This window comes from Pseudochaenichthys georgianus, chromosome 21 (assembly GCF_902827115.2).
Source record: "Pseudochaenichthys georgianus chromosome 21, fPseGeo1.2, whole genome shotgun sequence".
In the NCBI taxonomy this organism is placed as follows: Eukaryota; Metazoa; Chordata; class Actinopteri; order Perciformes; family Channichthyidae; genus Pseudochaenichthys; species Pseudochaenichthys georgianus.
The window spans coordinates 26,596,147-26,621,363 of NC_047523.1; the positions used below are offsets into that span (position 1 = coordinate 26,596,147).

A 25,217-nucleotide genomic window follows, 5' to 3' on the forward strand; every position below is an offset into this window, starting at 1 on the left:
GGGAAATTGAGTTTTTCGTTTAACGGAATTTTCCAAAATATCTGTAGTGAGTGGAAATTTACAGTGTGCCTCCCAGACTAGTGTAGTATGCTGCGAATGCTTTGCAGGATGTTTTGCTGCAGATCAACCATGTGCACCTTAATTGACTGCTGAGGCTGCAGACATCTGCTAATATGAATATTATTAGGATATGACTGTAACTGCAGCCAATGTGTTTATTACCACTGTGTTATTGATATGTGTTGTGTGTTATGTTATGCTTTATCATATTTTTTAGTATAGTAGCAGTTTTAGTGATGGCATTAAAAGATTGTAAAAATAATGCAGAATACATGACACACACACATACACACACGCACACGACACACACACGCACGCACGCACGCACGCACGCACGCACGCACGCACACACACACACACACACACACACACACACACACACACACACACACACACACACACACACACACACACACACACACACAGAGAGACACAGACAACCACATTAAAGGGAGGGCTCTCAAATGCATACAGAATGCTTAAGATAGTAACTAGCTGGAAAAATAAATAACACATTATCATGGTAACCAATATAGTTGAAAATATATGCATGTGGCATATACAAAAATGTATAGGAAGATGTATCTTAATCACATATTACATATACATATTCATTTACACAGTATTTGAGGAGCCCATGGCATTGTTGCTGCCTGTGGAGGATTGGAGATGTGCATTGTCTCCCATAATTCATTTAATATGATTATTTTTCGTGATCTATGAACTATTGTTTTAGTTCACCTGGCTCAATCCTGAGAAAAGTATTGTGCAACATGGATGGCACGATAGTTTGTGTGTGCGTGTGTGTGTGTGTGTGTGTGTGTGTGTGTGTGTGTGTGTGTGTGTGTGTGTGTGTGTGTGTGTGTGTGTGTGTGTGTTTATCTATGGCAGTGGATTTCCTTTCTATTGCTCTGACAACCATTTCCTCTTGATCACTTCCCTGATGCATTGAATAGTGTATGTGTTTCAATACAAACAGCATGTTGGCTTGACAAAGATGTGTAGCATAACTTTCTCTCTCTTTTGGGCATTGGTATTGGAAGGATAACATTCCATTTTAGGGAGGCTTCAGAAAAAAACAGCACTGAAAATAAACAAAATATATCTACATCATGTCCTTTTATTCAAAGAGGCAGCGGTATAGAGTGCTCGACACTAAAACCCTTAAATCTGATTATAATCTAGGTTTGTGTGATTGGTGAGAGTAGGGGTTTCTAGTAGCTTCTATGATTTGAGACAAGGTTATCCTGGGTTAATTACTTCATAATTATTTGTTGTTGCATGCTGTAGAAGATTTGCTGAGCTTAATAGGCCAACTGTAAAAAGGCTGTAGTTTATATACGCATATCTATATGCCCATGTCTATATGTACCGCCTTCATTTTTATTAAAGTATTAAGAAAAGCTGTAATTGTTTAAGTAATACCATTTTGGATCAATTTAAAGTGTAATTTATTAAAATTATGAAAAACGAAGTCCCCTAATGAAAGTGATAGAAGCTCTGGGAGGTGGGTGTGATTAGTGGCACTTGGCTCGACGTTTTTTTCAATACAGATTTTTTTTATACACTTGTATTTGTTATTTATTTATTTAGTGCAGCGTTAACATTTTGTATTATAATCTGGGGGAATTTGAAGTCGCAGTCAAACGCCCCAGACATGTGAGGGGCGTGGATTGAACGGAGGCTTTAAAGAAAAGAGGCAGCATTGTCTAGAAGGGCGTCACTGCTACCGTGGAACGGAGGGCAGAGGGATGACAACGGACTGCTAACGTCAAAACAACCCAGGAGCCCTGTGTGGTACACGCAGAGACAGTTTGAACCATCTTTAGTGAGAGCTCTTCAGCAGAGGGACGAGTCTTCAGGAAGCAGGCACCTCTTCATTCACATCTCCCCTCGGAGCCGTGTCGATTTGGCAGCTTTAGTGCGTATGCTAACACTAGCTAACAAGGTACATCTCTAGTGCTCATCTGTGTTTTAACCATTGGAGCCGGTGACGGTGAGTCTGTATGAGAGCTACCTGGGTGATTAAGTGACAATGTTAGCTGTTTAAAATATGTGATCATATGTCAGTGTAAAGGCTGTGTATCTGTGTTTTGGGTGATGATAGTTAATGTATCAGGTCAAATGTTGAAACTGTCATCGAAATTATGTCCTATTAACCCCTGGCTAAAGCCTTGCAAGAAATTATTCAAGTAGGCTACGTGTAAAATTATATCTCAGACTGGCGTGTTGTGGTAAAACCGATAAGGAAACATGCAGTGGATCGAAGATAAACAATAACACGGAATACACAAGCTCCTTGAGGATGCGCAGCTTTGCTGTTTGAGTGACTGTTCTAGACATTTCCACGCGCATGATCTGTGAATCCGTGCACCTAGCGCCAGCCGTGCACTGGTGTCACCTTTCCTTTGTGTCTACAAAGGCTCTCAGCCGTAGGCTACTTGGCTTAAATAAAGGAGCTATATGTACCCTAATATCCCTTATGAATCCAGTTATTTCTTTGTGTATATCATGGCTGCCTCACTTGCAGGTTAACGTTCATTTTTAGAATGTTTTTAAGCCAAGGTAAAGCATTCGGTGTTGTCACTAAAGATACATGCTAACCACTGCAAGATACCATTCCTAGGGAATTTCCTTCGGTTGTACAAACATCATCAAAGGTTAATTTACAGTGTCTGTTCTGGGCTTCATGCACGTCAGGGCTGGTTTGCCTCTGCAACTCTCTTGGCTTTAATACCTCACACGATCTCATACATTTAACGCCGTTATGGTATTTCTCCAGGCAATACTGGTCTGGTGTAAATCAGTTACTTTGCCTTCGAAAATGTCTATCCTGCAGAAAGGGGAATAACACAGGCGTAACACTTCTTGATTTTGTTAAATCTAATGATATGATTCAGCTCGGACCAAAGGTTCTCTGTTTCATTGGCAGCACCATATATTTTTATTGTTTTGGCAGCAGCCTCAGTAGCTCTATATAAGTAGGCTTTGGCAGTAATTATGTTTGAATCCCTCATATAACTTTGCAAATGAAATGATAATACATTTTGAAAAACATTGTTGTATTTCAGAGCTAGATTCTCTTGGACAGTTTATGGGGATCACATAAATCCTTAATGATATGATGGTAAAATGAAAACAAAGACTTCCTTTTATTCAGAGGGACGGTTATGCGTAGAGCCTTGTTGTGAAGACAAACGTGTAGGATTTTTTTTTTTCTATCATGCTTGAAAGTCTACAAGCTATAATAGAGGCCAGACATCCAAATGTGTGCATGTATGTGTGCTCACCAGGTGCTCACACATCGCAATGCACCATACCATACTCAGATTAAAATGTGCATGTGTTATTTGAGGTAAAACCAGAAAATTCAATTTTTAGACTGTCCTAATTTAGTGTGAATAAGCAATGTCCTGTTGTGCCCCTCTACTCATAATTTTTTATGGCTTAGTGGTGCCCAACCAGTCGATCGCGATATGTTTATATAATGGCAAAAAAAGGGTTCAGAGTATTTTCTTTTTTCCCTGTGTCATATGTGGCAGCACTGTTCAATGTTTCTTGAAAACATTACCCACTGTAGTATGTGACGTGTGAATAAACTCCAACTCTGTATCAACACTGTTGTGTAACTTTAGTTAAATACTTGTATGTGTGTAGATTAGAAAGAGGTAAGATAAATGATCTGCAGTATTTCATGAAGTATTAATCGTACAAAGGTCCATTTTATACAACCTACAGCATACTACCAGTATTTACCTGGTAGTAGGCTGTCAGTAATGGCTACGCCTCTCTATTTGGACTGGTAGATCTCGGCAGACTGGCAACTTTAAAAGTAGCTCTCGGTTCAAAAAAGGTTGGGCACCCCAAGCCTTAAACCATTCAATGGAATTCCTCAATGTATCTGTTTTTCCAATATGCTTATGACTATCTGCTTCCAGGCATTTTTCTTTTCTGTTTTAATTTAGTTTATTCTTAAGTATTTTCTTGCTAAATGTTGGGTTTGTTTGAAGTGTTTACTGGCTTGAGTTCTTTGTGTTAGAAGGATTAGTTGGACAGTCATAGGGAGGCTAAAACCGCTTGGAATAATGCAGTTGGAAAACCAAATGTATTCAAATCAGCATTCCTATTATTGATATGGTTTATAGAGAGCTCTGCTATGTTTTAAAATGTCTTTCAGTAGTGATTTTTATCATTTTATGCACTTGGGATATACTATTCAGTTTGACTCGAGGCAATTTTAAACCTCACCTGTGTTTTTATCCTGTTTTTCAGAGAGGGTGTAAAGTGTCTTTCAAAGCATTTGTGTTCGATGTTCTTAACTTCTAAGATTACGGCTCTAATGAGGTGTTTTTCATTGTCTTTGCTGTCTTGCAGGAATGTTAACTCTAGGCTATTCTAGACCAGAAGCCTGCAACATCCTCTGCTAAAACTAGAACGACCTCAGTGCCGGTGGATAACTCCCTCCGAAGCACACCTAGTGTATTTGAGCTGACGGTGGATACTACAGCTTCCAACCAGACAGCAAACCAAAGAAATCATTTCCATTTCTCCGTTTAAAAATAATAAATCAATACGTTTGACTATTGTATTTATTTTCTTCTTAATCTGTGAGCTAATATATTTTTTAAGTAATCCGTAAAGATGAGTCCTGGATTGGAAGCAGTGGACATAGCTGTGGTAGCACTGTATTTTGTCCTGGTGCTAGCCATTGGGTTTTTTGCCATGTGGAAAGCCAATCGCAGCACTGTGAGTGGCTACTTCTTGGCTGGACGCTCCATGACATGGATAGTAATTGGTGCATCACTCTTTGTCAGCAACATTGGCAGTGAACATTTCATAGGCCTTGCCGGGTCAGGAGCAGTGAGTGGCTTTGCTGTTGGAGCATGGGAGTTTAATGCAATTCTTCTTCTGCAGCTGCTTGGTTGGGTGTTTATCCCTGTGTATATACACTCGGGGGTCTACACCATGCCCGAGTACCTGTCGAAACGCTACGGTGGCAACAGGCTAAAGATTTACTTTGCCTTCTTGTCTATATTACTTTACATTTTTACTAAGCTGTCAGTGGACTTGTATGCTGGAGCGCTCTTCATTCAGGAGTCCCTGGGGTGGAACCTTTATGTTTCCATCGTCCTGCTCATCAGTCTGACAGCGCTGCTCACTGCCACCGGTGGACTGGTGGCTGTACTCTACACGGATGCACTTCAGGCGGTGTTGATGATTGTTGGAGCACTAATCCTAACCATCCTAAGCCTTATCAAAGTTGGTGGGATGGAGGGTGTCAGAACTAAGTACATGCAGGCCATTCCCAATGTTACTGCTATAATGGCCACTTTGAACGTCACCTATTCTCCTTCGTGCCACATTACGCCTAAACCAGACTCCCTACGCATCCTCCGAGGTCCACTGGATGAAGACATCCCATGGCCAGGCTTCCTTCTTGGCCAGACCCCTGCCTCTATCTGGTACTGGTGTGCAGACCAGGTCATTGTTCAGAGAGTACTAGCAGCAAAGAACATTGCTCACGCCAAGGGCGCTACGCTCATGGCTGGATTCCTCAAGATCCTGCCCATGTTTTTAATAGTGATCCCTGGAATGATCTCCCGCATCTTGTTCACAGACGAGATTGCCTGCATTGGGCCCGAGCACTGCTTGGCTGTTTGTGGTTCTGAGGCTGGCTGTTCAAACATTGCCTACCCACGCCTTGTCATGGCTGTGATGCCTGTCGGACTCAGGGGTCTGATGATGGCTGTCATGATCGCTGCCCTGATGAGTGACCTAGACTCAATCTTCAACAGTGCAAGCACCATCTTCACCCTGGACATCTACAAAAACTTTCGAAGAGAGGCGTCTCAGCGTGAGCTGCTCATGGTTGGCCGCATGTTCGTTGTGGTTATGGTGGCAATCAGCATTGCCTGGGTCCCTGTTATTATCCAAATGCAAGGCGGGCAGACATACCTTTACATCCAGGAAGTTGCTGGCTACCTCACTCCACCAATAGCTGCCCTCTTCCTGTTGGGTGTGTTCTGGAAACGGTGTAATGAGACGGGTGCATTTTGCGGAGGCATGACAGGTTTCACTCTTGGTGCCATACGTCTGATCTTAGCTTTTATCTACCGCAAGCCTAACTGTGACCTGCCAGATGATAGGCCTGCCTTCATTGCTAAAGTGCACTACATGTATTTTGCCGCTGGGCTGTTCTGGACTTCAGGGTTGGTGGCAGTGGTGGTCAGCCTCTGCACCTCTGCCCCAGATGAGGAGCAGGTTCGCACCACTACATTCTGGGGGGTCCGCAACATGAAAAAGCTTCCAACAAAGGACCGAAAGGAAACATTAAGGCTGACCGAAGAGAGCTTTCAGAATGGCAATGGAAGACTCCTTAAAGAAATACCACAAGATGTCAGAAACGAGAGGTGTTTGGATGGGGCAGATGTTAAACTCTTGGTCTCGTACACTGACCATGACCCAGCAACCCCAAGTACAGAAACATCTCCTGCCACCACGCCTGCAGACCAATTCAGTAATGGAAAGTTAGATATCACCGAAGGTGAAAGCAGCCAGGTTAATAGGAAGACTAGCGGGTTTATGTGTTTCCTGGAAAGGTTTTGTGATTGTAATGAAAGACCACAGAGCACTCCGACAAAAGTACTGCAGGAGGATATCATTGCAGAAATGCTGTATGAGTCTCCCAGAGATAAAATAATCCTCAACGTGGTTCTGGTATGTGTCTGCTGTGTGGGCATCTTCCTGTTTGTTTATTTTTCAATTTAGTTAGCCTCTGTACTGAACTTATGATAATTGGTTAGGGTGCTTTTATTAAAGTGGAAATTGTGTTGAGCTGTTCTAAGTGAACAGTTACATTTTCAAAGTTTTGAAATCTCTGTCTGTGATATTTACAGTTGTCTTTTTAAGCTTTCTAACGGGGATAAAAGCCTACCTAATCATTTTTTCAATGATTAAAGCTTTGCATCATGAAAACAATTGTACTACTTTAAGGAGTAGGAATCGTATTTTACTTGTTGATTTTATTGTTATATTGTTAGTATTTAATATCTTTTTTTTTTTTTTTTTAAACAATCGCACTTGTCTGTATTTTCAGATGTATTCTTTTTGACCATTATTGTAGGCGTAGTTGCTGTTTTAGCGTTCATATGTCAGTAACTCGAGAGGTTATAGGTCATGACCATTTCTGACACTACACAATATTACTACTGCATTATTTTAGTAGAACTTTGAGTGTTTGATTATTAGTTTTTTATTGTGTCTTTTCAAAGTTATTGTCATTGTTAAACACTATGTATACTTTGTATCCATTACTATTGTATTATAACAATAGACCACACATACCAATGCTGATTATTTGGTATCAATTGAATTTATCAGTAATATCATTTTAAATTAACCTTGTGTACATTATAATTCATGTCAGGATCACCCACAATATAAATGTCTTCCATAGCAGACCATTTATTCTGTATCTACTGTGTGTTCATGTACATTATGGTGAATTTCAGCTAATTTTATCTAGTTTCAAGAGCATCATTTAAACCTCTTACCATAATATGTGTCTTAGTATGCAATATTAAAAAGAGAAGAAAACTAAGATTTTGGTTTACATCCTGAATATGTTGTACACTGAAAACCACATTTCTATAAAGCCATGTGATGAATCAGCGTTGTCATGTAGTACATTTAGCCTTTACATGTTCACATTTTGTGGCTGATCTAGATTGTGTTCATTAATAATAATGATAAACCCTAACCCCCACACCCCACACTCCAGAATACAAAGTATTTGTGTCCACATGCACTTTGGAGTTTGACAATTGTGTTAAATGACCATAGCCAATACCAATTAATGTCGAGCATAAATTATGTATTTAGAGGATTGATAAGAGATGATTGCTGTGTGTGAAATTGCTTTAAAACATTTGATTTCTCTCTGAGAAAATATACATTTTTTTTTGTATGGATTTTATTTTTTGAGACTGATAATAAAAGGTCTGTGGAAAAAATGACTTCTCATTATTTTTATGTTTTATCTTCTTTGGTTAGAAAACAAGAGGAACAGTGGGATGAAATACTTTATTAAGACATTGGCTAAACATGAACATCCATTTCAAACTAAGCATCCTTTAAATTGGCTTTTTATTAGGTTGTAATTTCAGGAGACTTGTTTTGTGTTGTTCTGAAGAGCATTACAACACCAGAAACATTGTTAATTGGTCATGTGGCCTTAGGAAATACATAGTTTAAGCATTAGTTTTCATAAAATTAGATGTGGACTCAACTTTACAAAATAAAGTTAGAAAAGGCCCTTATCTTAATACAATTCCCAAATAACTGCATTATTGTGCTACTTTTCACAGCTTCCTGTGTATTATAATGGAGATTGATTTAAACAAATACATGCTTTTTTTTACGTGTAATGTAACCCTTAGATGCACGAGTGGCTGGACCCTACACTCTTCTATAAGTGGGTCTAAAAGGACCCGTATTAGAATAATATGTGTTGTTATGCCATGTTTGTCATTTTGGTTAAGAAAAATCACTTGTATTATATTTTGGCTCACATTAGAAATATTTTATATTTACTTTTTCACAATTTAGAATTTTAGAATTTTTACATTTTGAAAAAAAAACGTTTTGAACAAAGATCTCCGATATTCTGAGACCCTCACAGTATTCCAGTCCCTTTTCAAAACTCATCTCTTCTCCTCTTGTCTACTCATAGCCCCCCCCCTTCCCATCAATCCATGCCGGTTGATCAAGTTTGATAGTCCTATACCCTCCACCCTAACCTTCCCTTATAAAGCGATTTCGTGTCCTTGAAATGCCGGGAAGCCCTATACAAATATAATGTATTATTATTATTATTAGTATTATTATACTGAGTGACAGGTATCAGATCTTGCTGTGTGAAATAATCTTCCTGAGAGGTGTCACTTGCGATGTAGTTTGTGTGGTCTACAGTGAATGTATTCCTGACCAGTGTTGGTTGTAACGCGTTACAAAAGTAACGGAGTTACAGTAATATATTGGGAACACATTTTAACCCGAAATGAAATGGTGTTCTGTTGTTTAAGAAAGTAGCCATAGCGAGACATTCCGACACCAGAGAAAAAATGTGCGGGTAGATTAGTAAACCTGGTGTTTATCATTCAGGCTTCGCGTCGGTATCTTCGGGGGTGCATAGGCATGCATTGCACCCCCAGTTGAATGTTATGCACCCTCTAAAAAAGAGAACGGATCGAAAAATAACAAATTGTGTCAGGTGCGCGTGACCTGCTATGCTGCGCGTGCATCATTTCCAAAGTGCTTCCACAGCAGTGACACACATTTGTGGATAATCATTTATACGAAAATGGTTAGAGCAACCATCACTAAACGCCAGCAATACTGCATATCTACTGCAGACAGTAGCAACAGGTCAGATGGGGACATCACGTTACCCTTCGTCGTGGACACTAGCTTACTCCCGCCTGACTCGCCCCCGGAGCAGCAGTCTTCGTCGCCCGAAACTACGCCGCCCCTCTGCGGCCCGCAGGTGCCAGGATACCACGGCAAAACAGAGCCTGCCCAGGTATATCTAAACAAGTACCGTACCCGCCTGTACAGTTGGGTAAGGCGGTCATTTTGCAGCTCGTGGTATACAAATAGACAATGGCTAGAATATTAATGTAAAAATAGTGCCATATTCTGCCATGCCTGTAGAAATGTTGGGTCAAAAACTAGAAAATGCATTTCTTGCAGAAAATGCGTGCGAATGCTGGAAACTGTGAACATTTATGGCTGAATTTAACTGAAAATGCAGAAAAAGCTGAATATGTTATTAGCTGAATAGTAGCTGCTTTTAGCTAAAAAAATGCAGAAAAAGCTTAATATTTAAAAGAAAAGGTTTAAAAAAAGGTGTAAACAACTACTTATAGCCCCAATGTCCTGAAATAGCTGAATAATGTAATAGTTGAATGGTTTATAGCTGAAATTAGGCTGAAGGAGTTAGATATTAGCTGTAAGTAGTAGTGAATGAATGTTTACAAACACCTGTGTGTGTAAACCCAGAGATCAAAGTTTAACATGATGACGACTTAAGACCATTTACCAAATGCAGAGAGAGAGAGAGAAATTCAGTGTGTGTGGTAGATAGCTGTTCAGTGTGTGTGGTAGAGAGAGAGAGAGAGAGTGTGTGTGTGTGTGTGTGTGTGTGTGTGTGTGTGTGTGTGAGAGTGTGTGTGTCTGTATGTGAGAGAGTGAGTGAGTGAGTGAGTGAGTGAGTGTGTGTGTGTGTGTGTGTGTGTGTGTGTGTGTGTGTGAGAGTGAGAGTGTGTGTCTGTGTGTGTGTGTGTGTGTGTGTGTGTGTGTGTGTGTGTGTGTGTGTGTGTGTGTGTGTGTGTGTGTGTGCTAGAGTGTGTGTCTGTGTTTGGAAGTGTGTGTGTGTGTGTGTGTGTGTGTGTGTGTGTGTGTGTGTGTGTGTGTGTGTGTCTGTGTGTGTGTGTGTGTGTGTGTGTGTCTGTCTGTGTTTGTGTGTGTGTGTGTTTGAGTGTGTGTCTGTGTTTGAGAGTGTGTGTGTGTGTGTGTGTCTGTCTGTCTGTCTGTCTGTCTGTCTGTCTGTCTGTCTGTCTGTCTGTCTGTTTGAAAGAGTTGCCTTGCCCCTAATATGACGAAATTCCAAGCCTAGTGTGTGCCTGTGTTTGAGAGAGAGAGAGAGAGAGAGAGAGAGAGTGTGTGTGTGTGTGTGGGTGTGTGTGTGTGTGCGTGTGTGCGTGTGTGTGTCTCTGTGTTTGAGAGAGAGAAAGTGTGTGTGTGTGTGTGTGTGTGTGTGTGTGTGTGTGTGTGTGTGTGTGTGTGTGTGTGTGTGTGTGTCTGTGTTTGAGAGTGTGTGTGTCTGTCTGTGTGTGTGTCTGTGTTTGAAAGAGTGTGTCTGTCTGTGTGTGTGTTTGTGTGTGTGAGAGTCTGTGTGTGTGTGTGTGTGTGTGTGTGTCTGTGTTTGAGAGTGTGTGTGTCTGTCTGTGTGTGTGTCTGTGTTTGAAAGAGTGTGTCTGTCTGTGTGTGTGTTTGTGTGTGTGAGAGTCTGTGTGTGAGAGAGAGAGAGTGTGTGTGTGTGTGTGTGTGTGTGTGTGTGTGTGTGTGTGTGTGTGTGTGTGTGTGTGTGTGTGTGTGTGTGTGTGTGTGTGTGTGTGTGTGTGTGTGTGTGTGTGAGTGTGTGAGAGAGAGAGTGAGTGTGTGTCTCTGAGATGTCTTCACAGCTGGACTGTTGAAGTCTGCTGCATGTCAGTTGGAGTGATGACATCATCGTGTTCCATGACACAGGTGTTTCTATTTGAGCTAACGAGCTCTGTAGAGATCACAGGTTTCCATTGTTCTGAATGAGAGATGAACCTCTTACATGTGAACGTTTTGTAACAGATATCTGTGAAATTTCAAAACGTGAAGCATGTCAAGGAAGTTCAGTATCTGAAGTGTAATTTTTGTGTAGTTTTGGGTTAATAATGTGGCCTTTTTGGCAGTTTAACTAAAGGTGTGCGGCTGCTACCGTGAGGAAATATCTGCCTGAAATTACAATGGGCTTCAATGGAGGAATGTTGAACGTTTTTGTCACTTAATGCCCTCAAGAGGCATTTTGTTTAATATGTTTTCTTAATGTTTTCTTATTTTCCAAGCTAGGAGAGGTTTTCCTACGTTTTCCATGAAAAAATATGTCTGAGGAGTGTAGGGTTTGGGAATTATGGCAAGTTTAAAACATTTTTGGGGGAGAATTTCAGGCACCGCTGCACTCTGTTTTGAGATCAAAGCACTCTAGAGTTAATGAGCTGCTCCATCCACTCCAATGTTAAGATCTGGAAAAAGCCTCTCTGCTAAGCTCCAAACTAATTCCAATATCTGAAAAAGTTGAAAAGATATCAAAATTATTTTATACAAGTTTTATAGCTGAAGGTATTGTGATCATTTGAAAGTTGGAATGAAGTGTCTGGCTGAAATTATGTGGAAGGAGATGCATTTGGCGCAAAGTGTAGGAAAAGTGGATTTGAAGGCATCTCCCATTGACTTCAATGTTACAAAAATAGTTTAAAAAGCTGAATATTTCAAAAAGTATGAAATATTTTTGAAAAAGTTGAATGTTTCTTATCAATTGCTGAAAAGGCTGAATAGTTTAATATTTGAATGGTTTCTGTAGCTGAAAGTAAGCTGAAGTTATGGAGAGCTAAAGTATTGGCTGATTTGAAGGCTCTTCCCATTGACTTCAATGTTAAAAAAAGAGTTTAAAAAGCTGAATATTTCAAAAAGTATAAAATATTTTGAAAAAGTTGAAGATTTCCCATCGATTCCTGAACAGGCTGAATAGTTTAATATTTGAATGGTTTCTGTAGCTGAAAATAAGCTGAAGTTATGGAGAGCCAAAGTATTGGCTGAAATAAGAGGAAGAATAAAGTTTTGAAGTACTATAGTGGAATGCTGTATACAGCATTCGCACTAATAATGCATACACAGATGCCTGCACCACGAATGGCTACAAAAATATCTCATATCCCAAGCTTATCAACAAGCTAATGTTGCAGCTGAAATGTTCTCCAGGTCAGAAACTCAACCTCACACGATGATGTGATACAGTAAATATTCTCTTCCCAGAGTAGGGAGACCAGGGACAGTTGTAACACGGGTCGGTTGTAAAGTCTATAGTTGTAACACCTTCAATATCTCCAATCACAAACAAGCTAGAGTGATGAAACTCACTCTGCACATGCGCAGTTCGATGGTAAGATCGCTGAGAAAAGAAGGAGTCACGTTTGAAATTCTCGCGTAAGATATCAGCAAAAGTGTGTTTCTGAGGTAAAATATTAACTACAATTATATGATGTATTTTTTGGATACTGTCTTGAGTTCAAATGTCTAGGAATCCAAACTAGTATTATTAGAATCACTGTTTTGGAAGCTACAAATATAACTAGCTAAATATGGGTCAAGCTAGCAATCAGGCAGGTTCACAGGGGGTGGAAGCAAGACAGGTGGTCCTGGGACGGTTGTAACGGGACGGTTGTAACATGGCACATTTACAATGATGGCTCATTTGCTTGAATGATCAATTGTTCATTGAAGCATACAGTTGTATTGTTGATTGGTGTGCATTGTCCCTGTAAAAATAAACAGAATAAAATACTGTACATAGGCCTAAAGTGTGTGTGTGTGTGTGTGTGTGTGTGTGTGTGTGTGTGTGTGTGTGTGTGTGTGTGTGTGTGTGTGTGTGTGTGTGTGTGTGTGTGTGTGTGTGTGTGTGTGTTTACAGTATGCCAAATGTCAGAAAGAGGAAGATAGACAGGGGAGTGCCACTTGCTCTGCTGCAGAGGGCCTCAAATGAAGTTGAGAAGGGCAAACCATTCAGGGAAGTGGCAAAGTCCCTGGATATATGCCATGTCACCCTGTACCGGTTCCATACAAAGAGGCTGAGGTTGGAGAGTCAGGCATCACAAACACCCCCAAGAGTAGGCTACTGGACACCAAAGAAGGTGTTCTTAACAGAGCAGGGGATGCTTTTGAGAGACTACCTGATGGAGGTAGCTGATTTATATGATGGTCTCAGCTCAAAGGAGGTAGGTCTACATAATTAAGGTAGAAGCACCTCTCAGAGAACAGTTTAATCCTTCACAGAGGATGATGCTGTGTGTGTTATCTGTTATCCTGTTCATTGTTTGTTGGAGGTTGTGTGAAACCCCATTCAAATCTTGTTGCCTTAGAATTTGACAGCTTTCCCTATTTGTTGTCATGCAGTGTGAAAAAAGGTAACAGTTATTAACATGTTACAACCGTGCCTGGCATGTGCTACAACTGTCCCTGTACACAAGGACAGTTGTAACAGTTGAGTTTTTTTCCAACCTGTACTTATTTCATAAAAACATCTTAAATACATTGTTTCAGTAGCTGACATATTGATAATGTATAATATAGCAAAATGGCTATCCTATTGTAAATGGTTTTTTACTTATTGGGGAAAAGCCCAAAAAGTGTTGCAACTGTCCCTGGTCTCCCCTATATGATGGGACCAAGGTGATGATGTAGTATGTCATGGTTTTAATAATACTTTTGCTTTTCAATGTTTGCCATTTCAAACCATGAGCTGGTTCAAATAATATTTTCCTTGATTAACATTATGTTCTCATTTGTTTTATCACTACAGTTTTGAAGCTTTTGTGCTTTTCCTTGCCATAGTCCATTTTGGATTATATGAAATATCTCAGGATTGCACTTTTAACACACTTGACTTGAAATGTTCTCACTTGCTTGGTTTCAAAACATAACAAATGCCATAATCCTGTTCATTGGGGACCATAACATCAATGCAATTTTTCATTGCTGTTGCCGGCCACTATTGCTCATGTAAACATTTGTTAGATGCTTTTATCCAAAGTGACTTACATACTCAATACTGTGGACAATCCCCACAGGAGCAATTTGGGGTGAAGTGTCTTGCCCAGGGACACAACGACATGCTGACTGCAGTGGGGTTTGAACCTGTGACCCCCTGATCCGAACACCAACACAAAATTCACAGCAACACACGCCTCCCACCTAGTAAACCTACTACTGCTGGTAATCTCAGAGGCACCCCAAGTCATTTTTGTTCTGGAACCGGGCCTGTACACGGCCATATACTAAACAAAATACAGAGCCCATTCCGTGTCCTGTTATTGTTTACTTCCTGTCTGCCTTCTTCTGGTGATTTATCTGACGTCCAGCGTTCCGTCTTTTAACCTCTTTTTCTTTCTCTTTCTTGATCCTCCTTAGCAACCTTCATTATAGTCCTTGACAGTGGTCTGTACTGTATTAACAACGTGTCACATGTTAAGAATTTACAATCAGAATCGAGTATTCAACTAAGCCGTGTAAAACAAGTTAGTAGCCTTAATGGCAGGGACGTGCACAGACATTTGGAGGGGCTATTGCTCTAAATTGGAAAAAGCCCCCCCCCCCCCAACAAAACATAAGACCTTTTAACTTGTTTTTAATGTAAAAGGTTCATAAAATAAAAACACAACACTGTCATTGCAAGTGACACTTAGTTGACTTTTATGTCCACTGCTAAATTCATTATTCAGGCCCATTTTTTGTTTTGTAGTCCATATCTCATTAAAATATCTCATGTTAGTAACTGTTACAGAAAAAATGGGGACAATCCTGTTTTAATGTAGTTTGACCATTGTAACTGCTGTGCAGACTACTGATAAAATAGGGCTTCTAGATAATTCCCTTAAATAAACTCACTAATTAATTAAACCAGTTCAATACGCATTATTCTTTTCATTCTTTGAGCGCAGTAACGGTAAGGTATCTAATTACTTATTTATTTAGTATTCCATAACTTAATAACAGAGATGGTCAAACTAAAGTGGTAGAGACATAGCAGAAATCCTACAATGAAGCGGGCAGTGAAGTGTTCTCCTGTGAGAGGGCGATCAAGAAAAGAGAGTGAGCGGCCCCGTCGAGGGAGTTTACGGAGCAGAGTAAAAGATACAGAAAGACAGAAGCACAATAACAAGTATATTTAGGTGTTTTTTTTGTAAATAACCGACGGTGTCAAGAGGAAGTAAAGTCCCCTGGTTTGTCCCCTATACTCTAACGCCAGGCAGGCATTTGGTGTGATCACCATAGCCATATGAGGCCGGAGGGCTTTCCTTTGCTTCCAGCTGTCAGATTGTCACATGACTGGGGGCAGATGACAGCGCTGACAAGGTGGGTTTCAGATGACGCTACAATACTAATTGTGGGCTTATCATGTTGATTCGGCCACAATAGAAAAAAGAAAAAAAACTCGCTCTCTCCAGAGGGGCAGGTCAGACAAAAATGGCAAACTGGCTGTTGCCCGGGCAACATTAGCACGTCCCTGCTTAATGGCCTACACAGTGGTTATGCTATACCACATTGCCCTTCACTGGATGTATAATGAGCTGCACTAAACTACATTTTAGCATTTAAAATACCTAGCCATTCTTTTGTGGTTATTTTGGTGAAAGTAACTCAAAAGTAGTGTAACTCATTACATTTCAGAGACAGTGATATTATAATGTAACTTATTACAGTAATATGTAATATATTACATTTTGGAAGTAACTTGCCCAACACTGTTCCTGACAGCCACAGGTGATAAGAATCAAAGGTTCCGATATGGATTCCATAGAAATGCATGCGGGTCATTTTTGACCCACTTATGGAAGCTTGGGATAGTAATACAAAAACTACAATTTCTTAAAATACAAATTTAAAATGTGAATGGCATGATATCCAAAACATGTTTTTTGAGGAATAGCTGGAATATGAAATGATAAAAAAATGTAATTACAAAGATACATTAAGAAAACCACCTCACCGGGTACAAAAAGACCCACTTATGCATCTAAGGTTGTCATTTTGGGGGTTATATTTAATATACCCTTGTGTTTCTGTTTGAGCTTTCTGTTATAGTTGACAAGGATTACATAAACCCTGGCATGATTTATTAATCTGCTCAGTGCTAAAAGTGCATTGGATGATCCCAGGCATCTTTGCACAAGATTTAGCCAATCAAAAATCCAGGATCAGAGGCTTCTAAAGCTCCACTTCTAAGCTCCATACATTCCTCCATCCTAGGTCATCCAAATTTGACATCTCTGTAACTTTCCATGATTAGTAAAACCCCACTATTGAGCAATACAGAAATGATTCATACTAATTAACGTGTTGATAAGTAAACTATGTTTAAGAATGACACAGCCGACACTGTTGTGGTATTTAGAGCACATCAAATGTCATGTCACAAAGGTGAAATGAATCCTCAGTTTAACAAGTTGAATTGTAGCATTCTGTTAAGGTGAGTGAAGCAGGCAGGACCCAAATGCAGAATAAACAGAAAAATACCTTTATTTCAAGGTTTCTAAGGAAAAAACAGAACACTACCTCGTGAACACAGTCAACGACAAACAATGAACCAACAATGACAGACAGAAAAACCAGAACTTAAATACACACAAGACTAATCACACAAACAAGACACAGGTGAGGAGGGAGGAGAAAACACAGGGGCACCAGGTGAACACAATCGGGTAATTAGGTAGGAGGGAAAACAGACAGACAGCAACAGGCAAGACAGGGGGTGAAGACTTTTCAAAATAAAACATGAAACCAAAGACAGAAAAAGACAAAACACAACACAGACAGATCGTGACACATACACCCATTCTTAAAGTGATTGTGTGGCAAGTAGTTGGGAACATATTGAGAAATGACCTGCTTGTCCTGACAGCACATGCTTTGATCAAGACATGTCAGTAGATAAATGTATTGGTAACACTGAATGGACAAATTACTTTCACCTTTTTAAATCCTAATCTTCAGCTCCTCCTTGGTTAGGTTGACTCAAAGCCAATGCAGAAGTTGTGATTAATGTCTGTGTGATTCAGCCAACAATGAACATAACTGACGTTTAATGTTTTAACATGTTCATGGATAAATTCACCTCTGCTGAAATAAAAGTATGTGCTTCAGGCATGTGTCAAATAAATAGCAATTAAATGCATCTCTATGTTGTTTCTGTGATTACATTACATTACATTGCATTTAGCTGACGCTTTTATCCAAAGCGACTTACAATAAGTACATTCGACCAGGAAGACACAACCTTGAGGAAAACAGAATCATATAAGAACATCAGGTTTCAAAGAGCCAATCGTTTCAAGTGCTGCTCAACTGGCTATAGATAAGCCAGTCCTTTATTAGTATATAAGTGCTCTGTTAGCAGTTCTTTGTTAGTCATTCTATCGCGCGAAGTGGAGTCGAAAGAGATGAGTTTTCAGTTTCAGTGATGATCAGACACTTTCTCCCTTACATTGTATATCTACTGTAGTAAGTATTTTCAGTGGTGGAAAGTTAAACACATTAAAACGAATCACTTAGTAACACAAACACAGATAAAGATGATGGAAAATGTGATCGTTTTCTCCAGTTTTTGGTCACAACCTAATGAATTGGACGTAATGGTATGCTGGAGAAAAACACAGGGTATCAACAAAGTGTTTACAATTTATTCAGAGGGGTAACATGAATATCTGTACACCATTTCATGGCAAAAAGATGTTTCAAAGCTGTAAATGTGAAACTGCTGGTTGTACTAATGGCAAAGTCCAAAGTAATTAATATACATCCTCTGGGGAACTGAATTTTGCCAAACAGATTGTGCTAATCCTTACAGAAGATGTTGAACTAGTTCACAGGATAAGTAAAAACTTCGACTTGTTGTCTTTCAATTCAGTTCATACAATAGTTGTTTATGTATATTTTAATAAAAGGCAACACAAACTACTGACCTGTTTAACTTTTCCACCACTGTTGCTCTCAGGTGTTAGCACTCATCTAATTGACACCTGTGCACAATAACCTGTGCTCGTGTCTCCCCTCTGATTATATTGAAGCTGCAGGTCAGGTCCTCAGCTCTCATGTGTTGGTGTTATTTTACATCACTGCTGAAAGCAACAACACTTTTTGAGTTGAAATGTGCTGTAATTCAACCTAGCTTGAAGCATTTGTGTCACAAATGCTTTGCTTACTCCTCCATTTACCCCCACCGGACTTGAACCCTGCCTCTTTATTGGAGGAAAGTCATGATACTGTCCTTGTGGAAAAGTACTGGCAACCGGGCCTTGCTTTGTTCATTGTCTATTTTGGAGAGTGCAAACAGGAACAATAGCCTGAAGCAAATGCTCTGAATGGCCTCACGGCGAGGGAACGAAGATATTATTAGATTAGGATTATTTAATCTACATGCATGACAGTCTTTCAATGTGTGACGCACATTTTAGTTTTTCTAGTAAAGCCGAAACACAATTTCCTCAAGGTTTAAATTATTCAAGTGTTAACATAATCCCTTGTAATGGAGCTTGTGAAGATGGGCTAATTAGTTTGCATGACTCAGCATGGGTTATTTTTGTCAGGTTTACAGGTCGCAGTTGTAATGCTGCATTTATCGTTGTCCACATTGCATATAATAATAATAATAATAATAATAATCTTTATTTGTATAGCACCTTTCATACAACAAGTGCAGTCCAAAGTGCTTCACATAGACATTTCACTGAAAAGGTATATCACACAGAATACAGTACCAATACCAGTAAAAGACATAAAAACAAACTCGTCATAACAAATACAATTGCATATAGTTAAGATGGTGAGGCAAATGTGCATGCTGGGTTAACAAGGCACATGCGTCATGCATTTAACTACATGTCTCTGACAAGAAAAAAGCTAGTCCCATTCATGGAGCAGCTGGTCAACAGGGATAAGTGGCAGCTAGGCGGTTCAGGGTTGGACTCTTGTTTATCAGGCCTGCTGACCTATCTTTTTACATGTCACTTGTTTGACGGTTTTATCCAAAGCGACTTACATACATTCAATACTGTGGGCAGTCCCCACAGGAGCAATTTTGGGGTGATGTGTCATGCCCAGGGAAACAACGACATGCTGACTGCAGTGGAGATGGAACCAGCGCTCCCCTGATCCGAAGATCAATGCACAAGCTCACTGAGCCACAGCCGTCCAATCCTTCATAGAGCAATGCATCTTTTACCATCTCTCCTACCAGGATTATCTGGTCAGTATCATAGGTCAGTATCTGTGGATGTATATTTGAAAAGACAGTTTTTCTTTTTTGCATGCAACAAAGGTCCCAAGACATAGAATGACAGAGTACTACTATGATTTTAATCATGAGTTGTATCAAGAATAAAATTGCAATTAAAGAATGGAAGTATGGTTATTGAGACCATACTGCACCTGAAATAAGGGACAAGTTGTAACACAGTATACTACATGTAAACATATGTTTGCTTTGCTGTTTGTTAGCCAATTTCAAAGCAATGTCTCTGTTATTCCTTCTTATTAGGATGACAACAGAATCAGCCATGTCGGGAATGTGGAGTGACCTTTCAAATAAACCACAACACATTCCTGTCGTTCCCCATGCACAGCCCTGATTTAACTATAGCTGCATGCCTGTTATTCTGGCATTATTCCATGGAATAGGTCTTCAATCACAAAAGGAAATATTTACCACCTTTAGTAATATCAGTTGAAAGTATAGTGGCCGTGACATAATGACAGAGAATCAATGAGGCATACATCCATGCCATTTCCCGCCAGGGTCAAACTGACCAATGATAACAACATTCTTGATAAATGACACATTACAGCACGGCTGCTTAAGTTTAAGGTGTGAACATATGATAAATAGTTTTTCTATGGGGAAAAGTGGCTTATTTTATAATGCATAAAAAGATCAGATTAAGTAAAAAGCAAATATTATCATCATGTCTCAGTGGTGACTAAAAGTGTGTAAAAAGTCCATCCTTCTTGTTCTCTTTGGTAACTCCTACAAGACCTGTATTCTCATTGAAAGGCTCAACCCTGATGCTGCAAGTTTATCAAACTGATCCTACTTAATGCAAAACAGTTATTAGACATTTTAACTTTACTATAGAAAAAATTAAAATAAATCCATGTTATTTTCTTCCATACTGTAGCTACACCAGGACACCTCCCAATCAATAGATGATTTTACAGGCTTACAAGACCTTTACAGAAACACAATATTGCGATCAAACTGAAAGACAATTTTAATTCTATCTTTTAACCAATCATCATGTTATATATTCACCTGTTTATATAATATTTATGCTGACTCCTGTGACTCATAGAACACCAGTTTATGTGTACGCTTTTTAAATGGCATAACCCCAAAATAGTCATTCACAATGTGAGTTTGTTCCTACCCACTTTATGTGCGCAGAAATCAGTAGGCACAATGTGTGGTAAAACATGAGTTTATGTAATATTTGAGCCTATCAGAGGATTTATGGTTCACTGGTGGCTTAAGTGGCATTGCTCCCTCCTTTTTGAATTTCAGTCTTGCCTTAGGTTTGTGTGTCCGTCTCTGATCTCTGATGTTTAATCCAGCCATGCTTGTGACGATATCTGATGACCTTTGGTAATTTCAGTCATCGCTTGCTGTCTTTAGCCTGTTTACATGCAGAAACATCTCGCAGGATATTTTGAATCCTTTATTTTCCTTGATCACATACTGTTATTGAACAACCTATTCCATTATATGTATGTAAAATGTGTAGTTTTTTCGACAAAATAATCAAAAACAAACAAATTCAATTACCTGCTAATACTGTATTATGATGATGTCAAGTGAGTTAGAAAACCAGCTGAAGCAGTACAACCAAAACAGAAAGATTGGCAGCATTAATATATGAAGGTCAAGAAATGCCTTTAATGTGTGTACAGTATAGTACTTTTATATAAAAGGTTTATACATGGTAACTTATTGGTTAGTAATAATTAACTAGTTTAACATTATTAAATCAACACTCCGTGGGATAGAACCATTTACTTGGACCATAGTGTCCTTTAAAGGTGTTTGGTGACATTTCTCAAAAAATTGTGCAGAATAATGTTTTGAAGCTGTAATAAGTTTACCCTCAACATGAAAGGGGGTTGCAATGAATGCATATGTTAGGGACAAAGCAGTAAGGCAACAGGACACAGGAGTTGTTTAAAGAAACTGGGTTTTTTATTTACCCAAAAATTAAAAAAACACATTATAAACCATGCATTTTTAATAACTATGCACATGTGTAGTCTATAGCTATGTAATAGAAGTCCACATAAAATAACTCAAATAATGTGTTAACTGAACAAACCAACCTCTCACAACAACACACAATGGAACATAATGGCTTGACCAAACCAAATAGAATATTTTAAAATGTCCCCCTTCAACATGCGAGAATGTTGCCCCAATTGTCTTCTTGCAGTATTTACAGCATGAATCCTCAGCCCTCAGCCACTTGTTTTTCTGAACAAGGAAGGAACCTCCCCAACGACCAGGGTAACTCCAAGACAAATAACTTTTTTTAATTCTAATACCTGTGTTAACTGTTCTGAACTGTGTGAAAATAAACAAAATAAAGTCAGTGAAAGGCTTTCAGGGATTGGACTTCGTACATAATGTGGGAAAGATAATAAAGCTGTACAATATCTCCACCCTTTATTGTGAAAAACATCAGATGATATGGCCCCCTGTTGTCAGTTAATTTCAACACACACAATGTGTTCTTTCAACATACTGAGCCAACAGAGTCACTGATGATTAAAAAAAACATGAGGTTGTGAAATATACGATACGATACGATATTCATTTCATTTCAAACCTTTATTTATACAGATAAATCCCATTTAGATATTACTTTATTTGTCAGATCAGGTCTGAAATGTGACTTGCGTCACAGCAGCTCCATGTCCAACATCAACAGACAAATATCCAGACACAAATACATGAAACACAAACAACAAACAACAAACATTTAACATAACAGCACAATCAGTGAGAGAAAAGCTTCTCAAAGATCAGCCTATCTATTGCTCATAAGATGTGCAGATGCTGAAAACTGACCAGAGATTGAGAGAGAATAGGAAAAAAACAAACCAGGGTCATGACATCATGGAGATTTGGATATACTTAGCAGAGCATACAATCTTTTTAGCAAAAAACTGTTCAAAAATGTGCATGGAATAGGCCTATTGGACCTTTACTATGGTCTCACTGTGCCTTTAATTGTGTTTTTCCTCTTTGTCGACACTATTTCCCCTCTTGTTTCACTTTACAGAGCAGAAAGTCAGCTACGCATCCTCCCGTTGGAACTCCAGAGCAAAATATAAATAATCTGGGAATGATCAGAGGTGGTGGGAGTAATCTGCTCTAGCAGTGTTGTTCTAAAGGGTTGGGAAACACTGCCAATTTAATGCAGGATTTATTTTCAAGCATTCTTCTCAGCAAGCTGATACTACCCTGAAGTGTCCTTGAGCAACACAAAATATCTTTAATGAGATCAGGGTGATGCCTTTCGACTCTGAAACCTCATTCGACCTCAAATGAAGTGCGTAATTACCAAAATACACATTTGCTTTTTTACTGAACAGAGAGATAAATAAAATAATTGTATATTAATCATCAAGCACATCTTTCACAGAAAAACATGTACGTGCATGTGAATGTGGGTCTCAAATGTGTAGCTTTTGCTGCCATCTAGGGAAAGCTGAATAATTTAGACTGGCTGCTTCCCCTTGCAGTGTACTCCCTCTGTGGGGCAGATGAAGAAATACAATTGAGAAACACTAGTCTTTAAATATTCAATTGCCAGACCTGTATTTGTTGCTGGTATTTGGATATTCATGCATACTATTACTTGTGTGTCAGGTTATATTGACTCCCAGCTCTTAACGTTTCTTTAACAGCTGAATAAATAGGATTTTGCATGCCTGACATTTTCAAGGTCATGCTCCACTTTGGTTTATCTTCAACCCCCACCACACACACAAACTCAAAACCCATTGTTCAGATTAAGAAAGTAAACAACGTACCAGCAGAGGTGTTCCTGGGAGCAGATGACTTTTCCTCTGACTCTTTACTTTGTTCTGTTTTCAAAGTTGTCCCCAATTTCATGATACGGTCGTCGGAAAACTTGAAAGAGGTTGGTGCAGTAAAGCTTAAAAAATGTATATATTTCTGTTCATTAAATGATATTATTTTAAGCTGCTCTTGACCTATATGTTTTGCTCTAGAGTTGGGACTTAGTAAGGTTAAATGTGATAGAAAAACATACAGTAATATACAGTATAGATAATGATGATTTAGCATTTTCAGAACAATATTTTTAGATTAGATTAGATTTGCATAATACAATACAGATTTCCTGACGATAGTCTTTGTTTTGTATTGCATGAATATATAACACCGAAGGATGGCTTTTTATTTTTTTCACAACATTTTTTTTTATATTATCATGACTGTTCTATGTTTTATAAAAACACAGAAAATGTAAAACCTAGTTTTCAAAGGCTTTAAGATTTCTTCCGGTCAAATGTGCATATTATTAGTTTAGTCAGTGCGTTACTTTGGCACTACTTTTTCTTCTCTTATGCCTAAAATGAGTTTCCACAAGTCTATGTTCAGAATTAGGATACAATACACTCAATTTACCTAATAGACAAGTGGATTGTCTTAAACTACTGGAAACATTGTCTTTTCTCTCCAACTAGATGGGTGCATCTGAGTTGTCCAACCTGACCCTCCACCTGGAGGGCTCTCTGACTAGTGCTCTGGGTCAGTACCTGGACAACTGGCGGCGTAACATGACGGCTGCAAGCAGCGCTTTGGACAAGACTCTGGCTGATGAGAACTTCAAGAACGTCATCTCGTATCTGGCGGTGATGATCGGCATGTTCGCCTTCGTTGTTGTGGCCATGCTGGTGAGCACAGTCAAATCCAAGAGGAGAGAGCACTCTAATGACCCCTACCACCAATACATCAAAGAGGACTGGACTGCCCAGTTACAACAGGATGACGTCTACACTAACTTTGGTGCTGGATAATGCAATTAAAGACACATTACTTACAGCAGATCATCACTATCAGGGGCAGCAGCAGCAGGACTATAGAGAAGTAATTTGAAATAATTAGTATTACAATAATTAGAAATGAATGAAAAGTATTAATATATTAAATATGATTTTTTTTCTTTCTATTTAGCTGCTTCAGTTACAGGGTCTTCTTGTCCTTCATGCTGGTGTCATTTTGTCATGATTTACTGTGACACTTAAATGCTATAGACTAGTACCATGTCTGCTGTAAAAAAGGGCTATTCAAAATAAATGTATTTAAGATCAGCCTCACCCTGATTCTAAACCTATCTGTGTGTTTATTTTTCTGCTAATTTGTATTAATATTATTTATGCAAAAGCTGAAATCATTTTTAGAATCACTGCATAAGGATCTTACACTTTTAGGAGTTATGTTAAAGTAAACAACCCTCGTAATTCAGTAGGTCATACTCTGTTTAACCCACAGGGGGCAGAAGAGGCTCCTCAAAGCACTGCAGTGGATATGAAGAAGAATAAAGAGGGAGGTGTATCATGGCTGCAGCTTCTTATAATGAAACCTGCTGCAATCGCTGCAACTCGTGCAGATTTGTCCGGTGCCTTGCTCAAGGGCACCACGGCAGGGCCCAGTAGGCATCGAGAAACATTTTGAGAAATAGAGAAAAGCACCATAAATTCTGACACTTCAAACCAAACCA

General features: G+C 39.2%; 2 protein-coding genes across 5 annotated transcripts; both read left to right on the forward strand.

Annotated features, from left to right (window-relative positions):
* The first annotated feature begins 1,789 nt into the window (after positions 1–1,789).
* On the forward strand, positions 1,790–8,062 carry slc5a3b (solute carrier family 5 member 3b). 2 transcript variants are annotated; one of them, XM_034109519.2, is made up of 2 exons: positions 1,790–2,008; positions 4,435–8,062. In XM_034109519.2, the coding sequence occupies exon 2, from the start codon at positions 4,702–4,704 to the stop codon at positions 6,826–6,828; it is 2,127 nt and encodes a 708-aa protein (XP_033965410.1). In that variant the 5' UTR covers positions 1,790–2,008; positions 4,435–4,701; the 3' UTR covers positions 6,829–8,062. The 2 variants fall into 2 exon arrangements, with proteins under 2 accessions (XP_033965410.1, XP_033965411.1); XM_034109520.2 differs by having other exon boundaries at positions 1,970–2,056.
* Positions 2,031–24,797, forward strand: LOC117466328 (potassium voltage-gated channel subfamily E member 2-like). Of its 3 annotated transcripts, none has more exons than XM_071207111.1 (3): positions 2,031–2,056; positions 23,569–23,612; positions 24,181–24,797. In XM_071207111.1, exons 2-3 carry the CDS (start codon positions 23,583–23,585, stop codon positions 24,511–24,513), a joined length of 363 nt encoding a protein of 120 aa, XP_071063212.1. In that variant the 5' UTR covers positions 2,031–2,056; positions 23,569–23,582; the 3' UTR covers positions 24,514–24,797. The 3 variants fall into 3 exon arrangements, with proteins under 3 accessions (XP_071063212.1, XP_071063213.1, XP_033965415.1); XM_034109524.2 differs by lacking the exon at positions 2,031–2,056 and adding an exon at positions 19,562–19,682; XM_071207112.1 differs by lacking the exons at positions 2,031–2,056; positions 23,569–23,612 and adding an exon at positions 9,476–9,640.
* The last annotated feature ends 420 nt before the right edge of the window (positions 24,798–25,217 follow it).